We start from the raw sequence: 22,857 nt of genomic DNA, 5'->3' as shown, positions 1-22,857 counted from the left end.
TTCAAATATCTTGGAGCAACAGTAACAAATATAAATGACACTCGGGAGGAAATTAAACGCAGAATAAATATGGGAAATGCGTGTTATTATTCGGTTGAGAAGCTCTTATCATCCAGTCTGCTCTCCAAAAATCTGAAAGTTAGAATTTATAAAACAGTTATATTACCGGTTCTTCTATATGGCTGTGAAACTTGGACTCTCACTCTGAGAGAGGAACATAGGTTAAGGGTGGTTGAGAATAAGGTGCTTAGGAAAATATTTGGGGCTAAGCGGGATGAAGTTACAGGAGAATGGAGAAAGTTACACAACACAGAACTGCACGCATTGTATTCTTCACCTGACATAATTAGGAACTTGAAATCCAGACGTTTGAGATGGGCAGGGCATGTAGCACGTATGGGCGAATCCAGAAATGCATATAGAGTGTTAGTTGGGAGGCCGGAGGGAAAAAGACCTTTGGGGAGGCCGAGACGTAGATGGGAGGATAATATTAAAATGGATTTGAGGGAGGTGGGATATGATGATAGAGACTGGCTTAATCTTGCACAGGATAGGGACCGATGGCGGGCTTATGTGAGGGCGGCAATGAACCTTCGGGTTCCTTAAAAGCCATTTGTAAGTAAGTAAGTAAATGCACAATGAACACGTGGTACTGTACTAGTCTGACGGTCATCGCTCGCAGTTGCCGTCTCTGAGAGGTGTACAAGTTGAGACATGTTCAGTATTGCCTATGGCAATATGGAGGTGACACACAACGAACAATATGCTGCTTTGAAATTCTGCTTTCGTCTTAACAAATCTTTAGTGGAGGCCTATGCAATGTTACAGGAGGCCTATGGAGAATTTGTTTTTCCCTACACGATAATGCAAGGCTGCACATTTTAAATGTTGTTGCTGAATATCTTGCAAAAATCAATGTCAAGTGCATCCCTATAGTCCGGATTTAGCCTTGAGTGACTTTTTTCTGTTCTCTAACTTGAAGAAACACCTTCGTGGGAGGCATTTTCCATCTTCAGAAGCAGTAGTGAAGGCTGCTGGGGTGATTCTGAAGGACCTGTCAAAAATAGTTTCCAGCAGTTATTCGCATGTGACTGACTCCTCACCCGCTTACCCAATGGGGGCCTCCTAACCTCTAGCTCTTAGTTCACACTGCCAAGGTGACCAAGCAGCACAGGATCCATTCCAACGGTCCTTCCAAGGTGTCAGAGCGCCCTTGGAAGTGTTCTTATGGAATGGATTTCTTAAGGTTATTCGTCGATCCTCTCTCACAATGACAGCAGTGGTGTTGATGTTTTCTTCTGTAACTGGAGCGCTGGGTCCACCTTCCTTTGAAATTGATTGTCTCCCTTCTTTAAACAATTACTTAAACCATCTTCGATCTGTGCTGTAGGGAAAAACAAATTCTCCATAGGCCTCCTGTAACATGAACATTGCATAGGCCTACACTAAAGATGTGTTGAGACGAAAGCAGAATTTCAAAGCAGTATATTGTTCGTTGCATGTCACCTCCATATTGCCGTAGGCAATACTGAACATGTCTCAACTTGCACACCTCTCAGAGTTGGCAACTATGAGGGACGACCTTGAGACTAGTACGGTACCACATGTTCATTACACATTAAGCTACAAAATATCGTAAGGCTAAATTTTAGAGTGATAAATTATGATCGTAAAAACTTTATGATTACTCTTTATTGAACAGCCTTCGTATAATTATAAATACTGAATTTCAAAGTTTGTATAGAGGTATGGTTGTGGTATTTCTACAAAGTTTAATAAAAGTCATGCCATTGTTTCAAAAGTTATTAGTAGCACTCTACACAACACATCATTCATATATTAGGGAATCTGTTGACCTATGGAAAAATCGTTAATTTTTTTATCAGTGTGAAACTATTCAAGTTTTATGTTCAATGGCGCTGTATCAACTGTGAGGTCATGTGACATTGCTGATAGGTGATACTGAGGAATCACCATGGAATTACCTGACACTCCTCTTACATTGGAGAAAACCTAGGAAAACTCCAACCAGACAATTCACTCAAGGGAGATCAGAATGCCTGAACGTAAATTTGGATCATGAGTGCCTTAAACTATGCTGGTCGCTTTATATTGTAATTTTGCTTTACATATATTATCAGTTGTTTTTAAACGAAGTTTGAAAAGTGTGTGTTTCTCAATTAAATGTTTATATCCAGAAGTTGTGTTTTGGATTTTCTTGGTGAGTGTTAGTAATTGTATTCATAATTATTTACAATATTTCAAATTAATTTAATAAATATTACGAATTTACAAATTAAATATTATATCAGCTTTGTTCATATTCTGTTTTGTTCAATTTTAATATTTTATGGGGTTGTTTCATGCAACAGTCATTGTACTTAGAAACATACCCATATAGCCAGCACTGCCTTCAGAAAAGTATTTACATTGTTTCAGATTTTTATTACAGTCAACAGTATTTATGAGAAAAAATAACCTCTTGCAGATAAAGAAAGAGTTGAAAGTTGTTAGAAAGACGTTGCTGATGATAGAACATAAATTAAGGAAACAGCAGTGTGATAAAAGTTGTCAAAATTATATAATTGCTGTATGTCAAATATTTTAGTGAAGACAAGAAAAGAAAGTCAATTGAGTACCATAATAATGTAAAAAAATATTTGTCGCCATATTGTTGATAAATTTACTTCTAGGGAATTTAATGTCAAATGTAAAAAAAAAAGTAGTAAAAAGAAAACATATTTTGAATACTTTATTATGAAAATAGTGGTACTGCAATATTTTGTTTATCTTCAGAAATAGTTAAGTTTAACATATGTGTACCTAAATGAATTAAATATTCGACTTCTGGAGAAACCAAGAAAATACTGATTCCTATTTCTTCTGTAAAATACAGTTTTTTTTTTTTTTTTTCCACTTTCTTTAATTATTTCCACTTATTTATTGACATTTTTGACACCTGGTAAGATATTTTATTTCAATATAAGACCGTTTCTCTCGTAATTTGTGATTAATTTACTTTATAACATAGACTGTCCCTAAAGTACAAACTCTTTCTGTCCTTATGTGCCCTCTGTACCTCGAGATACTTTACATACATAAAAAAAGTGTACTGAAAGTGCGGACACAGAAAGGTGATATTTTTTTCACATACCAGTCAAGAATTTATATAATTGTTGAGAGACCATGAAAAGTGTTGTGACTTTAGCCAAAATAATTGCAAAAATATGTTCCTACATATAACACATTTTCCTTCCTACTTACAATTTGTTTTGTGAGAAAATGAAATTAAGTGTGTTAATGTCTTGACTGATCATAGATGTCAGCATCAAATGCAACATCCCTGTTTGTTTCTTTTCCTGTGAGACATTTCAACCTAGAATCCCTGTATTGCTGAACTTCATTTGTATATCAGTAATATAGAAAAAAATATAAAAAAAATTGGTGAAATGATGAGGAAAATGGTAGTACTTCGAGTAAACATGTCCTAATAATTGTCTTCTCCACATTAGATTCCATCCAGATTCCCACAATAGGAATTCGATATTATAGCCATTTCGTTAATAGTTCGCCATTAAATATTTAGCAGTTAAAATTACTGAAATTATATGAAGGGTACACGGGAAAATTCAATCTCACAGTTACAGTATGTTAAGGGTGATGTCATTATCTAATTGAGTATAACAAACTTTAGTGTTGTTCTTGTGAAAACTGGTAAAGGAGGATTATCACCACAGATACAGTCATCTTTTCCTTCATTTCCAGAAGGAACAGCAATAAATTTTGCAGTAATATACTGAATTAGATCATTATCTCACCCTTAACAGAAATGTGACATTGATCATTTTTCCCTTGTATCCTTCATATGTGTATCATCACAATTCTCTTTCATAGCAGAAAGTACTGGTGCCGTTTATATGTTTCTAGTCATTCCTGTTTACATATATGTAGTAGTAAATTAAAAGAAAATTAATACAGTCAACTCTGGATATAGTGAACTCGATTATAGTGAACATTTGGCTATAGTGATTCTAAATCATTGGTCCCGACCCACATACATTAAAAAGTACATTAATATTTCCATTTATAGTAAACTCTCGCTTCAGTTATAGTGAACCTTGTATCCTGACAAATTCTATTTGAAGTCAGTCCTTCTTGTATAATTTTTTTTATTAGGTTATTTTACGACACTTTATCAACATCTTCGGTTATTTAGCGTCTGAATGAGATTAAGTTGATAGTGCCGGTGAAATGAATCCGGGGTCCAGCACCGAAAGTTACCCAGCATTTGCTCATATTGGGTTGAGGGAAAACCCCAGAAAAAACCTCAACCAGGTAACTTGCCCCGACCGGGAATCGAACCCGGGCCACCTGGTTTCGAGGCCAGATGCGCTGACTGTTACTCCCTTCTTGTATAAAATTGAAAGAATGTGTTGAGAACAACATTCTTACTCCTTTAGTCAAAGGACAAAGGTAGGATTGGTGATTCCTAGACAGTGAGCTGTACTGTAAATCCAGGCAACGTGTGACGACCTTGCCTCACTCCACTGTCAAAGGGCTGACATTCTGTTCTCAGGCACACTACTCTACTGTTATTTCTAATCTTTCACCGTCAAAGGGTTGCCTTTTGTTCTCAGAAACATTTCCATTATGACAGATAGCAGCGAAACAATGGAAAATGAAATTGCCTTCTTTTATTAGAAAGGGACGGACATTAAGTCCAGAGCATAATTGAAGGTAAGATTTCGATGGCTTTCAAACTCCATCAACCCTCTCCCAGTATCCATTAAGTAACCCGGGAAATTCCAAGGCAGAGTACGGCATTCACACTATAACAGCATTTTGTCATTTCTACCTGGTCAGTCTGTTTCTAATGTTCCAACAATGAATGTACTGTATAAAAAGTCGAAGCGTAAAGATCAGGTGAAAATTATAAGTGACATTTAACATGGTCTTTTGCAAGCGGACGTCGGTCAATAGCATAGTTAAAATAAATCAACTTTGAGTAACAATATACAGTGTAATCCATTCCACAAAAATTAAATATTTTATTTTCTTGTTCACAGTTTCATTCATTTCTGTCATGTAAGGTTAGGGAAAAGACACTTCGGATGTAGTGAACTTCGGATATAGTGACTGAAATATGCAAGCCCGCAGAGGTTCGCTATATCCAGAGTTGACTGTAATTCTCATTATGAGGTAAACCTAAATATTTGTTAGAAACTTTACTTAGTGTGAAAAACTAAAATGAAATATTTTTGTTTTCTTTCAGAGTATGTACGGAAGTACGCAACTGAAGAAGCCCTACGGGAACAAGAGAATCAGGGTGTCTCATCTGACAGTGAATCTTCGATGTCTGATTTCAGTGAGGATGAGGCACAAGATATGGAATTATAACGGTGGCTTTCACCGGAACTATCCATAGACACTTGCTACCTGTAGATACTCTAGCAGTTTGGTGTGAAGTGTGCTGGTTTCAGTGAAACTAGGTCCTCGTCATGTCTTGATGAAATGCTTCTCAAGTGCACTTGTAATTGGCAAGCAGACATATTCTTTGGTGAAGCACTAAATCAAGTGTGTACTTGGTAAGTCTTTTGAAAGAAATTTTATTATCCAGGCCTTAGTTGATCAAATATGGCAAAATTTTTATATGTAAAAAAATTTACATTACACATTGTTGAAAATGTTTCAATCTGATACCGGAGAAGAAAGAGAAATGGAGAGGTAGCTGAAACTACACGATGTTGTGAGATCTCTGCAGCGTTTGAACTCACAACATGGTTGCCTTATTTTTAACTGTACAGCAGAGATTTACGTCGGACTCTGATGACATGCACCATCATTACTCTTGTCTTCTACCAGTTCGTTGGGTGCATGGCTTCAATCCAGAAAGAATTTTAATATAGTATATTAATATCTGATTACTGCACTTCCTAACCTGTAGAATAAAGATTGATTATTGCGTTGGCTGTAACGAAATGAATATTATACTGTATTTCGGAACTAATAAAATATTGTAATTAAGTATCTCATAAAACCAGGTATTCCAGAATCAGCTTCCAAAAGGTTAAACCTTGTCAGTGATGTTTCGTGAAGTGGTGCGTGCCGATATAGTATTGCTCTCACCAAGACTATTACAGGTTGGGAATTGCTTTGAATTACAAACATGTCATGTCCATAATTTTGTGATCCAGTGAACTCCTAGGCAGTTACATATGAAATTGTATTTTTTTTCTCTCTCTCTCTTCGAAGTTTAGTTTATTTGAATTAACATTTTAGTAATAGAGTTATGTATTTTGAAATGATGTAATATGTGAGATCAAATGTCTTAGAGGTGGAAACCCTACTTTAGAAAGAGCTATTCAGAATAATTACTTTGACAGATAATCTATTTTTACAAATTAAGTAGTCTGTACATCTCTTTCTTCAGTACGGATAATGAAGCAAGTATATCAGCTTTAATTGATATAGCTCACATTTTATATGTGCAAGCTCTTTTGCTGTTTGAAGTTGTTAATTTAAAAAATATTACAGTTTATAATGTACATATAAATATATATATACATATATGTATATATATATATATTAATTTTCAAAATAAGTGCTAGATTAAAATTGTATTTTTTTATTTGAATTGACGCTTTAGTTTCTGACAGGTATTTGCAGAACTGGACTGTTGTGTCTGCCTCTAACAGGTACATAAGAAAGTTAGATGTGTGGAGCAACTATTGGAGTTTTTTTTATTATAACAGAATTATAGTAGTTGAGTTCTTCCTTCAACATCATCCTTAAACCCTACTCTTTTATTTACTTTTTCTCTCTCTTTTCCCACTTTTATAATTGTTCAGACCACCTGTACATGGGTATTTCCCTTGCATGGACATGCAGCTGTAAACTGTCTAAATGTTCCTAATATTTCCATTTTTAAAATGTATCTCAAAAATACTTCCCTTACTTTTGTAATGATGCCAATATGTACAGTAGATGTTTGCTTGTACCGTGGTGCATTTTGAATATTGCACTAAGTTATTTTGGCGTGGTTTTTTAGTAGTTAATTCATGTACAACAAATTAACTTAAGTATGTGGATTTTATTACTTAATACATTGGTACCTTTAAATGTAAATTTGTCCGCCCTGTGAAATAGAAATAAAATAAACATGGTAGGATTCTATACGGTATTTGCACTGTGCTGTGAGGTTATTTTGGTCATTTCACCAGTCCCAATTTGAAGATGCTTAATTGGAACATTTAAGAATGAACATTAATGTACATAAAAGAGTGAACTTGATTTTATTATGGAATGCCGTTTGTGGGGTCACTGGTACCCTTCTAATCGAGCTCCTTTAAACAGAGATGTCGCTGTTCACACATAGAAGTGAATAGTTATGTTGCTAATAAACCATCTTCTTTGTGGCTCATTCTAACATTTGTGTCTGCAATTTCAGAAATTGCAACATTCACACTTAACATCAATTACCTCATCAACATTTGTCACTTGTTTTATGTAACACCATCCAGGATTGGACGAATTTTTATAAAGTGGTTCTGTTTGATTCATTGCGCTTTATATTGTGCCTATTTTCAGGTTTCTCCCTTTTTAAGTATTTAAATGCTGTTTTGTTTATTATTTTAAGAGCACAGTGGAACTTTCTTCCATTAAAAAATTTTCATCATTCGTTAATATATGAAGTGTAAAGACGAAAAATGTGAATGTTACAGAATCACAAAAAATGAGATTTGGATTGATTATAATTCTTCTAGGAACTTTCACACAAGGAATATTCGCCCAAAGATAAAGTTAACCTCAGTATAAATACATCCAAACGAGGAATATTTACCCAATATAATTTATTCGAGAATGGTAGATCATGGCGTATTATAGTTTTGGCAGTTTCAAAGACATACAATATAGTGCAAGCAGCTATATTACACTGTCATAATGACGTGTCCACAAGCTTGCAAATAATTTTCAAGTCATTCGTCATCTTTGTACTCATCATATCGGGTAGCTATGTTTTTATTCGTAAATTAAAATTCTTATACTTCCTTTTCTGTGTTCTTTTTATACTTCGCCAACATTCAGGTCTTGGATCATTGTTTCAACATCAGATTCTTTCTTCTGCAGGCTCTGCATCAGATTATATAAGGAACGGTGATTTTTAGATACAGCTCTCTGGAATCGCTTATGCCAAGCCTCTGTGGTGTTATTGGTGCGAGGTTCATTACTTCTCGTGGTATGAAACTGGTTCCACAAATTAGGAGGTTATCGAGCGTCAGCAGCAAGGCATCTTCCTCTTGCACAAACCATAATGCATGTAATTACAAGGAAATTGGAATGGTAACAGCAATGCAAAATAACTTTACTATATCTGAAAATATCACACTTAAATTCTCCGAGAAGAGGAACTGCTGAAGTTCCATGGTACCATCATATGTTCTGAACTCCACCTGATGATATAAACAGTTATATTTAGAACTGAAATATCTTTCTCAGACATCAGGAAAGCTTAACACATGCATCAAATTCCTTCTCAGGAAAGACAATTTTACATTTATCAAAGTTTTCTTTTGTAGTAGGTGGTGTATTGAAATGTGGTTATTCGATTCCTGGAATTGAGTAACAGCCTGATTTGTGGTGACATCACTGACTTCTTTAAAGGCCGCAACTCTTGTTGGCATTCCTACAGATTTGCAAATTTGGTAATTTTCTCAACTCTCGGTTTCAAATTCTATGCTTTCTCTCTGTTTATGAATTGGACGGAAAAAATTAGAAGTGTTTGTCAACCCCCTGTGAAGTAATGGTTGGCATACCTGACTGTGAAACGAGCGGGTCTGAGTTCAAATCTTGGTGGGAACATGTTACCTGGCTGAGGTTTTTTCTGGGTTTTCCCTCAGCCCATGAAGAGCAAATGCTGGGTAACTTTCGGTGTTGGACCCTAGACTCATTTTGCTGGCATTATCACCTTCATCTCATCACACGCTAGATAACCATAGCAGTTGGTAAAGCATAGTAAAATAACAAATTTTAAAAAATCTTTATTACAACTATGTCATTGATTGTACACTATATCAACGTGAAGCATCACCATATGAAAGAAATTGAACCAGAAACAGAACTCGGAGTCTTGTATAGTGCTTACCATTTCTGATTATGAAATAATTTTAAAACAATCCAGAAGTGCTGCTTTCTCCTCGTATGTAATGTTCACTGCTCTGGATATGAAATTCCAGCGAATACTGCTTACACTTGGAATTTTCGCAGCAGCTAGTGCTGACAGCATTGTGGAAAACTGGAGAAGAATGCAGGAATATTGAACAAATTGGCAAAAAATATTTGATCCTTTCTGTTAATGGAAATCTCAAGGAACTTGGTATATATCTCGAATTCTTGCTTGAACTCCATTTAGCACACCATTCATGACAGGTGGCTCAATCATAACACTCACCAATTAACTTTTCCTTTTTTTTTTTTTTTTTCTTTAATTAAATGAAGCTGATATAGTATACAATTCAATATGGCACTTACATCTCGGCCAGTTGGTTTGAAGTAGGGTGACCAGATGTCCTGTTTTTAATGGGATTGTTCCTTTTTCAGCCTCTTGTCCCCTGTCCCGAGAAAAATATGCTCAGGACACCAAATGTCCCTTTTTTTTAATGGCGTCCTGTTTCCCTAAATTATTGTTAAAATATATATATTTTTTTCTTTTATTTTATTTAATAATCACGCAAAACATTGATTAATGCTATCAGATGTTACCGTAATGAATTCAATTCAATGAGAGATAGGCAAGTGAATCATGTGAAGAACATATATGGAGCAAAAATTGAACAGTGGAAGGAGTGTGATGTTAAAATTACAGAGAGGTGGACTGAAACATTACAAATTATGAAAAACAAATACATTAGTTTTAAAACCATAATTCAGATTGTAAGTTTTGTGTTAGGAATACCTGGCAGCAATGCATCATCAGAAAGAGTGCTTTCATTGATGAATTCAATTTGGTCTGACGAAAGGAATCTGTTTTCAGTTAAAACCATAAATGCCATGTTAATCACAAAATATCATTTCAAAAATGTGTCTTGTATGGACTTCTGTAGTTTCCTGAAGGAAAGACTTCTAGAGAAAATTCACCCATCAAAGAAATATGGTGCAGTTTGTACGGTTGTTCTTCATTGAGAATGTTAAAAAAGTTAAGGGTATGGCCACACGAGCTACATTTGTAGCAAGTTTTCTGCGACAAATGTAGCTGGAATTATAGGCAGCATTGAGTTAAATGGAAGTGGCCACACGGAGCAGTAAATGTAGCAAGTTTGGCGCATCCCAAGGTCGTGTTGCAACTCGAATGGGTCCGGGTCCATTTTTTCTGCCACATTTACTGCTGTTGGGTGGCCACACGTAGCGACATGGGTGGCTACATGTGCAGCTACATTTGTAGCAAGTTTTCTGCGACAAATGTAGCTGGAATTATAGACTGCATTGAGTTAAATGGAAGCGGCCACACGGAGCAGTAAATGTAGCAAGTTTGGCGCCGTCTGACATGTTAGGTCTATTCGTGACCAATAATTTTCCACCTTAAACGAATTAACATTGTTGTTAGTTACTCGGAATTTCTTATTATGAAATCTATATTTTTAAACTTTAAATTTATATTAATATTTATTTCCGCTTTACTAATTCCCAGAGGAGACTCGGCGAATCAAAGAATATACATGTCAAAAGACTTTTATCTACTAACTGACAATAAATAAAGAATAAATATCATGCAAAAGAAAACAAAAAAAAAAAAAAGAAAAAAATTGTAATAAAAGTACAAACAACTGTGTAAAATGAATGGTTATGCTTTAATTTTTTAGGAATGAGATAGAAAGCGAAAATAAAATGTCATGTAAAGGACACACAGATTAAGACTTTAAAAAGAGTGAAATAACAAATGAAAGTTATTCATTTTACAGTAGAGAATTACAATAATTTAGCGCAATGTAAATTTACAAATACATATGGATGCATGCGTAAGCTAATTTTAAATACTATTTTCTTAATCTTATTTCTGTTTTTTTGTTACTTCACCAGAAGGGAAAGTAAATATCGGCACTAAGTTCTTTTCTGGTAATTGAATTTGCAGCCAGGCATACAACACCTTGGTGTTTTATTCAGGTCTAATGTATTTAAAAATAAAACAAGTGACATTGATGGGTGCAGTGAAATTTGTCTCTCGAATTAGCTATAAGATATCGTAATTTGTACCACCCTGCTTATCTTTTAGCGTTAAAATTTTCTTTTGTTGGTAAAAAAACTTTATGAAACTGTAACATACCCTAAGATTCACCTTTCAGTTTCCCCCTCCCCCGAAATTTAATAATCTGAGAAACGTAATCTATCATGTTTAAGAGAACGTAAACTCTATTTTATATTGGATAAGATGTAAGCCTACAATGGGAGAAAGGCATTCTCAAATTTAAAGGAAACCCCGTTTTTCTAATGGTTGAAATTCTCAGTATGTGTATGTAATCATAACAACAGAATTAACTTGTGTTTATGGGGGAGTGAAGTAGAGAGGGAGATTGACTTTTAGATGGGGAATTATTATCATGACATTTATAACAATACGATGCCAATATATATATATATATATATATATATATAACATATTTTGTTACTAACAATACGGTGCCAATAAATATTGCTTCGCTTATGTATAGTCCAACTGAGTTGCCCTATTTTTTAACTCTCTTCAAAATATCTTTCTTTAAAAAGTACATACATTTTTCTTCTTTCAATTTCGACCTAAAGAATTCTTCAATAATAAAATGTATACAAAAGCATTCTAGCAAACCCTTCACAGCAATTTTGTTTGGTAAAAAACGTACAATTCTTTTGCAGGACAGACCTCACAAATCAGTATTGTTTATAAAGACATTTCCACTTTGAGCTGTATTTTGGGATATAAGGGTCAAGTTTAAAAAGCCGCGATGTCCAATAAGCATTCTGCAAAACCAAGAAAAAGAGAACTTTTATGATAGATGTGTTTACTTATACTCTTTTCAAAATACCGTTCTTTGAGAGTACACATTTTTTTTCTTTCATTTTCGACCAAAGGTTTCCTTCAATAATAAAATCTATACAATAGCGTTCCAGTAAACCCTTCACAGCGACTTCATTTGGTAAAATAGAAAAAACACAATTATTTTACAAGATAGATCTCTCAAATATGTTACAAACATATTGCCTCTTTGAGTTGTGTTTTGGGTCATGTTTAAAACTCCTTTTTACTTGGAGATGCTTCAGAAATTCATGTATTGAAAAGGGAAGAGCATGTCTAACCTGTCGTACGATCCCAATGACCCTTCTACAGAACCACGAGAAATTAGGTCTTCATACAGTCTTTCAGCAAACCCTTCACCCACACCGTACTTCAGATTGTTACTGACGAACAATATTGTCTGTTGTAAAATCGACGCAGGAATAAAAGTTAACTCTATGGCACTGCTATAAATTTTCTTCTCATGTGCATTACAATTGTGTGTGACCGTAATAATGTACAAACACACACAAAGTGACTTTGGCTTCATACTCCATCTCGGAAGAAAGCTTCCACTACACTACGCAAAAGTGCTGCAAAACGCAAAAGAACTAGCTACAAATGTCGCTACGTGTGGCATGTCATGTGGCCACACGTAGCGACATTTAACGCAGAAACTAGCAGTAATTGTAGCGCCCGTGTGGCCACCCATTTTGCGACAATTACAGCAGCTACATTTGTAGCAGAAAACCTGCGACAAATGTAGCTCCTGTGGCCGTACCCTAAAACGTAATACAAGGCAAAAATTTTTGTTATGAAATAAGTTCAGAATACAGTGACATGTATATGATGTAAGATCCAACTAACCTGAAGTATTTTTAAACAGATTAGTTAACGTAATTAATCCAGACTAGTTGCAATATAAAAAATTATCAACAATGACTTAAGCTAAGTATCCATGATACTTCATTATGATATGATATGATATGATATGAGATTTGTATATGATATGATATATGATACGATATGATATGATATGATATGATATGATATGATTCTTTATTTTATTTGTATCACTACTTACTTATTATCACTCTCTGGCTATTACTTGTATCTTATCCTTTTTCACTATTATTCCCTTGCCTTACCATCTTTTCTGTCACTATCACTCTTTTCACTTCATCACTTTCCTAAATTTTGTCACTCATGCATACTATTTTTACTTTATCACTTTCCTATGTTTTGTCACTCATGCACCTATCTCTTAAATTATAACTTTTCTGTCCCATATTTCTTCCCACTGACATACCTCTATTCGGTATCACTAATGTTACATTATCTCTTCCAGTTCTTGCAGAATCTTGACTTCTTATCTTAGTATCTTCTTCATCTCTCGACCCCTTTTGTAATTGCTGACCCATATTTGTTCTTCCAGCTGGATCCACTGAACTCTTTTTGCTGTTCTCAGCTCCTGTATGCCGTCCTTCTGTTCTCCCCTGTCTACCTGATGCCGTCATCATTATTTTAGTGCAAGCCTCTTGTTTCTTCTTTAATCACTTGTTGACATCCTCGTCTGCTGCTGTTGCTGCACTGTGCATTACTCTGGTCGCTGGCCTCTCTTCCTGGTTCATGTGACTAGCTGACTGATTCATTCCATCGCTTGCTATTCTTTCCTGTGTGATGACCTCTCCACCTTCTAATTTTTCAAATAGTTCTTCCTTCGTATGTTTTACTATAATGTTCCTTATCTCCTTCTTCATTGTCCTTATCTCTGTATGGTTCAAATTTTCCAAACAGAATTCCACATCAAACATCTCCCCATTTATCTTTAATTTGTTCTCTGTATAATCTAGCGAAATTACCATTTTTCCTTGCAGCCTTCATAAAAGGAATCAATATTCTTCTCCTGCATCTTACTTCATATTCAAAATCATGTTCCAGTGTAATATTTGAGTTTTTTAAGTACTTTCGTTTGCTCAAAATTTTTTCTTTTGCCATTATACTTGAGAATGTAACTAGAATAGGTCTATTTCCATTTTTCTCGATTCTGTATGCTTCTTTTATTTGTCCATCGCTCGCATCAATCCTGAACCAATCCGAGGACACTTTCATTACAATCTCGTATGTTTCTAATGCCTGTTCCTTCTTCTTTTCCTCGATTCCAAAAAATATTAAGTTCTTTCTTCTCTGATCTTCTTCTAGATATTTCACCTTACTTTTCATTAGGTCGTTTTCCTTCTGTAGAGTTTCCAACTTCTTGTAGATCTCTTCAATGTTTGCTTCAAGGTTTACAACTGCTTGGCTATTATCTTCAATATTCACCATTATTACACTGTTATGCGATGTCAGTGTCAATCTCTCTACTACAATATTTCCTCACTGCCGAACTCCCTCCACACACGTGTATACTGATCCGCTGTTCGCTGTGGACTGCTACTTTATTATGTACTTGCATAATTATTATAGCCTTGTTACTGTAAACAATGTAGCATCCATTACTTTGAAACTGGACCTTACTGCTCACTAACATTACACAAGTAATAATAAATGTTTAGATAAAATGTTGATTCATGTCAACTTCAATAAGTGTCCTTTTTTTTTTTTATTTTGGAAATCTGGTCACCCTACTTTAAAGAAGCCCCAGAATTGTGCTACTGGTTTTCCTTCTTTATTACAAAAAACGTAACACAATTATTAACTGGAAATTTTCAGAAATATCAGCCTGAATGAATACGAATTCTTATTGTTCAATTTCATGTAGTATATTTTCTGCACATACTTTCAGCATGCAGTCTCACAATTCATTTTGAATTGTTTTGGGTGTACTTTAAGTAATGATGAACTTTTTAAATGTGACTTAAACATTGAATATAACTCACTCTTATATTTCACTAAATAAATATGCCTTGATTCTCAGAATCTGCTATGTCATTGTGTCCTCTTAAAGCTAATTCAATGTTTCCACAAAACTTGATCCAATTTATTATTTTCGAAAATGCATCTCTGTTTTTCCTCACCTGTCCGTTGTGTTTTTCTATAGCTTCTTGGTGAGCCAAACTTGATATTCACTATCCCCAAAATAGCGAGATTTAGTGCATTATTGAAATGTTTTGTTGATTTCGCAAGTTTGTGTGTCTGGTCCATTACGTCTTTCCCAGTCCATCAAGATTCACTGACAAAATAAAACACATAAACATCGGCATTAAAACTTCTAATGTACTCTTTTTGTTGGCTAGTAGCAACTGTTTAGTATCCGACATTGATGTTGGTCTACTGAAGTGTTTGATTCCACATTTCTCATTAATTGTTAGATTACTGAAATGAACAAACTGCAAATACTGAGCAGAGTTAATCATTTCTGCAAAATCACATCACTTGTAAACTCATAGACTTAAACAACACTACTAGTGGACACAAACCAAGTTAAATTTTTGGCACGTACAAGAGCTCATTAAAAGGAATTAATTTATGGGGGAGGTGGGAGAAAGTTTGCAACAGTCTCAAAACGCTTTAGTTATTTTTATGATCTTACCTGTCTGACAGAAGTGTTATGACAACGTGACAAATTTGCTTATATAGTGGAACCTTAAGGGTGTGAGTTGTGGTGTCAAGCTCCATGGGAGTAAGGAAGGATCTGTGTGTGAAAAGTTGTACACTTGACAGAAGTAAACAGGAGCTGCAGATTTTGCAGTTTTTCTACTGCTTTAAAACTGTGTTCTGTTGTGACCAGTGTGGAAGGAAAAGTGGATTTACTTGGTATATTGATCATGTTAAACGCAGAGTTCAGAGAACAGCGCAAAATTAAACACAGCTCAAAAAGCATTTTATGATAATTAATAAATATATTAAATGAACAAAAACTGATTTTTTTTGCAAACAAATAATCAGTTTTATCAGAACTGATTACTTTAGGGTGGGGGGGGGGCTGGGGGCTGCAGCTCCACCTTTAAAACCATCACTCGTAGTACTCATTAAACTGGACTTAATTGCCACTGTTCTCCTTCCAATTGTTTTTAAATGATAACTCCAACAGAAAGAAATAACATAATTTTGAAATTTATTAAAATATACAACTACAATGCAAAAAAGTCTACTTAGGAGGACTAGAAACGTTAGATTTGTTTCACAAAGGAGACCAAGTAAGGAGCTGAGTGGTGTCAGTTTACATTCACATTCTTAAGTTATAAAGTTCGTGTTCTTATATGTAATGAAAATATTGAAATACCTGTTTGCCATAAGGCCTTCTTGGAAATCCATGCTATATTATTATTGGTTTATTTTATAGTGCTTTATCAACTGCAATGGTTATCTGGCATCTGATAGAAATGAAAGTGATAATTCCAGCAAAATGAACCCAAGGTCCAGTGCCGAAAATTATTCAGCATTTTTTCCTAATGGGTTGAGGGAAAACCTCGGGAAAAACATTAGAAAGGTAAATTTTCCAAACCAGGAATTGAACCCAGGCCAACATTTTTGTAGTCTGACATGCAGACCAGTACTGCGTGCAGTGGAATCCATATTATAACAAATTTTATTCAGACAATTGAGTCTAACTTAGCTCTAACAGGTTTTGTTGGTGAAGATGGACGTAGCATGTACAATAATAGGCCAAGCAAATTAAAGCAGGAAGCTCTGGATGCCATTTATCGCACATTAAATCACTTAGAGGCAGGACAACTCATTATAGTCTTCATAACAGTGGACATATTTATCTACCACAAAAACTAAATATAAAGAAACTTAATGCCATGTTCCTGGAAATGAACTCTGCAAATCCTGTGTCATAAGAAATTTATCATACCTTAACCACAAAAGTCAACATCTCTTTCGGTTATCCACATAGTGATACATGCAGTACATATGACGAGTTCAAAGTTAATCAGCATGTTAGATTGCTCAGGTCATCAGATCCTGTAGAGAATCTTAAACTAAATTCAGTTAAAACAGCTCAACATAGAACATGAGTTTACATGCGAAGGGCAGATTCTTTCTTTAGAAGAAAATGCCAAGCAAGTCTTAAGTCAGAAGATCACAACGCAAAAGGTTGTTTGTTTTGACTTGCAAAAGAACTTGAAATTACCCATGTCAGCACAAATGATGTATATTATAAACGGCAGTTTTCATTTTATCTATTTAAAGTTCATGTTCTATCAAATATTAATTATCCTTTTACATTTGTGATGAGTCTGTAGGGAAGAAAGATGCAGCTGGTGATATGTGAATGTTATATTTTATTTGTCACGTTCTTGAGGACATGATTGTTTTCTGATTCATTGCTGTGGAAAAAATCTATAGAGCCATAAGATTTTTCTACTTTGTTGCCCAAATTCAGAAGCTTTTGAAAATTGTCACTATAGCCTCTCCAATTAGAGGCAATTCTTACATTGAGTGCAATTGAAATATTGCTCTCATTAACGAAAGGATTCGCGCTGAAGTTTCTGCACATTGGAGAGATTACATTAGAACTGCATGATAAAAACCAAGCCCTTTTACTGTGGAAGAATGTAACCAAAGTTTATTGAGAAGCTGGGGAAATAACTTCGGTACCAGCTTTAAACTCATATTCATTCCCACAAAACCAATTTGTGAGCTTCAGACTTTACACTTAAAACCAGTTAGTATTACATCGAAATACATGCAATGATGCTTGGTATTCAAGCGCTATAACATTTCCAGAGCACAAGAGAAGGTTCAGCCTAATTTACAAGAAAGAGAATTTCTGCATTCATCAAGAAGCTATGATGGACCACTGCCCATTCTTGATGAAAAATTCAAAGACCTGTACGATTAAAAGAAAAAAATTAAAAGAAAAGAAGAAGAAAAAATTTGTGGATAATCTACACGTAAGTTCTGTGATAACTTTCCATACAAAACAGCATCAAATAAGTATTGTATGTATTACTAATAGTGTTGTTAGTAAATAATGGTGATTCATCTTTTTTATATATAAACATAAATAATAGTGTTGTGCAATTTGTGAAAAAATGGACGTTCATCCTTCACCTCCACCTTTTTTTTATTTTTTTTATTTTATTTTTTTTATTATTTTTTTTTTTTGTGAAAAAATGGACATTCATCTTTTTTCCTCTATAAATTGTGCTTTAGATTCAATTTCCTGAAGAATAAGAAGAGGAAGAAGAAAAAGTGTTCTTGAGCTTAGCATTGTTAGATTTGTTATTATCAACTAACCGTTATAATGCTTTACATACTGTATAAGTTTCAGACTGTTGTGGAAAATATTGTAAGAGTTATAGAGTTCCAAAAATTAAAATTCATTTAACTAAGTTCGAGTTCCTTTAGATACTAATTTTTCTTCTCTATTCTCATATTTAAGATAATCCTCATGCTCCCTCTGCACTCATTCACATAAAATTAATGGGAAAAATTTCAATTCATCATATTAACACTTTAATGTCTTTGTGGAATATTGAAATATAAAACTTACTAAAATGTGTGTAGCTCTCGGTACAAGAATGCCTTCGTGATGAATACAATTTTGTGAGATTGATTTGGGATGGTGTGGAAGAAAGAGGAATTTAAAAGAATTGCTTGAGAAAGTAAAAAAATAATAATAATAATAATAATAATAATAAAAATAAAAATAAACACAATATCTCGTCAGGATTACAAATGGTGAATTTGATTATTCGATTTGTAATGACTTGTTGCTTTATCTTAACATGTAAGTTATCATTGAAGGTTTTTTTTTTTTATCTTCCCTGTTGTCATGCTTTTTGTAGTGTTTGTGTGCTCTGCTCAGTGAATTTTAAAATATGATGAGGTAACTTGAATTTGAGCAGTATCTCAATATCATGGTAAATAAAAAATGTTCGAAATAATGGATATGTTTAGGTCTGAAGATAACAAATGAAAAGAGAGAGAAAATTAGAGTTCAATGATAGTAGGCTTTATCAAATTTACACTTTTGAATTTATATTATAAAAGAAATGAAGAGTATCTGAAACTAGGCCACAACAGTCATCTTTGAATTCCTGTCTAGTCATTAATTACCTTACCTAAACACTAAAGAGATCATGTAGTTGAAAATATTTTTAAACAAGAAGATACAGAATTAATAGAGGATTCGTGAACATGATAGAAGGAAGAATCTGTAAAAACATCCGCATAGTTTTGTAATGTCTTTGGAGAAACTGAAGAAATTATTTAGAACCTCAATGAGAAACCACATCTACCTAAGTTAGTACTGTGCAGTTGGTTTGTTTGACATTTATATTACACTGAATAGTGATCTAAGTGGGGAAAAAGTTAGTGAGTGGTAATTTGTTTATTCTAAATTTTATATTGATATACCTAATCATTAAATGGCTCGAAATTATGTTCTGTGAATGATGCTGGTAAGTTCAACCAAAACATAAAATAATCTATTACCATTATTGTTGCATACTGGTACATACTAGATCTCTGCATTTCATTAAGAACGACCAACTGAGAGTCATGATATAAGTGCGTTGGTTGCTCCTCCATACTATATATATATATATATATATATATATATGCAGCAGCTGGTTGCCGCATGTCTTGACTACACAGAGGGTAAAACACTCCATGAAACATCACAGCTGACAGTCGTCTCGATCACTTGAATGATATCATGGACTGAAAACTGTCTTTGATCAATGTGTTTACAATATGTGCTATGGAAATGTTAAACTGCCTGATGCCCTATCACCTGATTAGTGAACTTATCAGATTGAATGAAAATTACAATAAAATATTTAAAGAATATAAATATAAAGTATAAGCAGCACTAAAAATTAGATAAAAAAAAGTTAGTCTTTATCCTCTAGTTGAATAGAACAGTTAACTCATAATATTTTGTAACAGTGCTGTATTCATAATGGTACAGGACAAAAGTAAATACATTAAAGAAATCAAAGGCGAAATTCTAGATAAGACTGAACAAAAATTATTATTTTTAAAACCAATTGGCGATTTTTCCATTGATTCTTTTAATTTTGGAATAATTTCAGCACGAATTTTGTTTGCTCCATCCTTGATAGTTCGTGATATGGTTGTTGAATGTGGAATAAAAGAATCTGCCGATACCTTACCATAAGTTGGTCTATCGTCAGATATTATCTGCAATTAAGCATCTCTTAATATACATTATTGTATAAATGTTAAGCAAAGTGAACATGTAGATTTGGTTTGTTTTTATTAAAAATAGATTATGTCTGTTTTTTGAAGAAATTTGAGACAATCTCTGTTCTCTTTATGCAATCACATATTTACTAAGCTACATTAAACATTTTCATTATGATATAATGAGTTCGACAAGATGGATGCTGAATAACATTATTGATAATATTAAACTTAAAGAATTGTGTTATTTAATATTTATGTTTCCTTGTTTAAACGTTCAAATACTTCCTAATTTTCGTGCTGTCAGAAATAAAAACAAAATGGTAACCTTCTGAGGTAAGCTGTTTTGGGTATCAGGCATTAAAAGGTGATGTAATTGTAGTGCAACAACATTGAGCACTCGGGACCGACCAAGTAAACATTTCAATCTGTTGGTTATATATTCTTGATTGCAAGCGCTCAAGCGATTCATTTCCCAGCTGCCTTCTCCACAACTAAGGACTGATCAGCAAGCTCGGTTAGCCATTTTCAAGAGAATGCAGAGGTCTAGTGCATACTACCAGAATTTGGACACGGACTGTGATGTATTGCACTTGGTATGCAGAAGTTTAAAGAATATACTGCTCTAAATTTATAAATATGCATAAAATAGTTGTGTTATAGATTTTGGATGTTGGAACATTGTGGTGGAATGAAAAGTCTATAAAGTTTTTAAACTCTGAACCTATTGATGTAATAAATATATATTGCCGGTAACTTGAGTATTTTTAAGATACAATAATTTTTCGTTTGTTTCGACACTTAATCCTTCTCCTTGGAGAGATCCCGAATAATATAGATGAAAGCTTGTAATTGAGTACTGGTATGATATATGACGTGACGTGATGTGACATTTTTATTGTCAGCCAACCTTACAATTTTTGTCATGATGAACCTTCACATTTCTGCTTTTCGATCCACCATCACCATCACTTTAACATTTTTCACAGTTTTCACATCAGTTCATTTCCTCTTCTTCAGTTTTATTTAATCATCGTATCATATGTTTTACTCCCCATTGTCTTGTATTTCTAAATTTATTTGCTAATTATTTTCTGATTTATTCCTATTAACCTGTTCTGTTGTAAGTACTGGTGTAATAGAACTTAAAAATGTGTTTGCTATGATTACACAGGAAATACTATTCTCTACAATTTGGAATATTATGCAGTATTATATCAACTAGTCACTTCACTGCATTCAATGGCATGAAATACTTTTATCCACTTGTCAGGCATATATCTATCATAACACAACAGACCAAAGAGAATAGTCTACCTTCTACTACGTAATTCACGATGACTGTAGATATGACCATAGGCGTCGACTTCGGGGAAAGCACAATCTGCTCCCTCAACTTATAGATCCAGGTGCGTTGCCCTCCCAATAAAATTAATAAGGGGCTTTGCGCTTCCAAATAATTCGAAAACAGTTTCCTCATGTCAAAAAAATGATTAATTTGTTTGAAACGTGAACTAGAACAATGCCAAAAATGGTTATTTCAAATCCATAGAGAAGGCCAGATGCCACAATGAACATGTTAGTGACGCAACTCACAATGTCCCCTCCTCTGCTTTCCTCCTGTATTTGAAATATGTGAAACACATGATGCCACTTAATTCTTTGTCTATGGTTCACATTTTTCCAGTTCAGTTCAAATTTTTCAACTATTGTGTTCGAACAGTAATGATCATAAGCTCAAATATTACCAAGTAGAAATAATAATACAGAATTAATAGTGTATTTGTATTTTTGCCTAATATCACTAACAAATCATTACACTGGTCTATAAAAAAATAGTACATTATGCAACGAGCCTATAATGGTAGTAATTAAGACGCGAGTATGTTTATGAAACGAGCACAAGCGAGTTTCATAATTTTCATACGAGCATCTTAATTACCATTATAGGCAAGTTTCATACGACTTTTTATGCTCGACCATATTTCTAACTTGAAATTATTCATAAGTATTCATGTTATTGCTATCTAAGTGAGGAGCAGAACTGACCTTGTGAAATAGCCTACCTCGTAAATTGTGAGATGTGCGCAGACGCGAAAGTATTGATTTTTTTCGAGAAACAGATGTCGACGACCTTGATATAATCTAGAGAGTAAAACAAACATTAATCTTGATATAACCTTGAAATTGAATTATACATTGAAAAACGAGATGACAAATTGAATTTATTTGAATATTATTTACAATTAACGCTAATTATTATAGTAACAGAACATAACCTTCTGCGATAGTATTGGATTTCCAGCCTCCGTGATGTTTCACTAGTTGTCTTTCGATTGCATATCCGAGAATAATCGATACTTGCGCTTTCATATTACTTTCTGATTGGTGGAAAACCTGAACTTTAATGAGGTCCATTAAAGGGCTGCTACCAGGTGTATAATTACTACAGTTCAGCATGGTCGAGCATAAAAATTTTTCTGCCACAAGAACAAAACACACTGAATCCAGATCTAATTTCAGAATTTCTGTATTGGCCTCAGTTTTCATATGATAATCATTTTTATAAATTCAAATGTAAACAGCAAAAAAAAAAAAAACATAAGAGTAAAGAAAAGTGAAGAAACATACCTAAAAATATTCTTCCTTCCCAATTTTCTGTGATACTTTGCCTCAGGAACATCACTTCGTAAATCCAGCAGTAGTCGGACATTGCAGCACTCCAATCTCCA

General features: G+C 34.1%; 1 protein-coding gene across 3 annotated transcripts in view; it reads left to right on the top strand.

Annotated features, from left to right (window-relative positions):
• LOC138707891 (ubiquitin-conjugating enzyme E2 H) overlaps positions 1 to 22,857 on the top strand; it is a 131,344-nt gene that overhangs the window by 106,020 nt on the left and 2,467 nt on the right. The window contains exon 5 of one of the 3 annotated variants that reach the window (XR_011334417.1): positions 5,273 to 5,585. Coding sequence is in view for 1 of the 3 variants with exons in the window: in XM_069837933.1 (XP_069694034.1) it covers positions 5,273 to 5,397 (125 nt within the window). In the remaining 2 variants the exon portion in view is untranslated. Of the gene's footprint in view, positions 1 to 5,272; positions 22,731 to 22,857 lie in introns of those variants that run through there. The other 2 variants (XR_011334418.1, XM_069837933.1) reach the window with 2 other exon arrangements.

The sequence above is a fragment of the Periplaneta americana genome, chromosome 10 (assembly GCF_040183065.1).
Source record: "Periplaneta americana isolate PAMFEO1 chromosome 10, P.americana_PAMFEO1_priV1, whole genome shotgun sequence".
In the NCBI taxonomy this organism is placed as follows: Eukaryota; Metazoa; Arthropoda; class Insecta; order Blattodea; family Blattidae; genus Periplaneta; species Periplaneta americana.
Note: the sequence above shows the minus strand (reverse complement) of the source record. Positions and strands in the feature narration are given on the sequence as shown.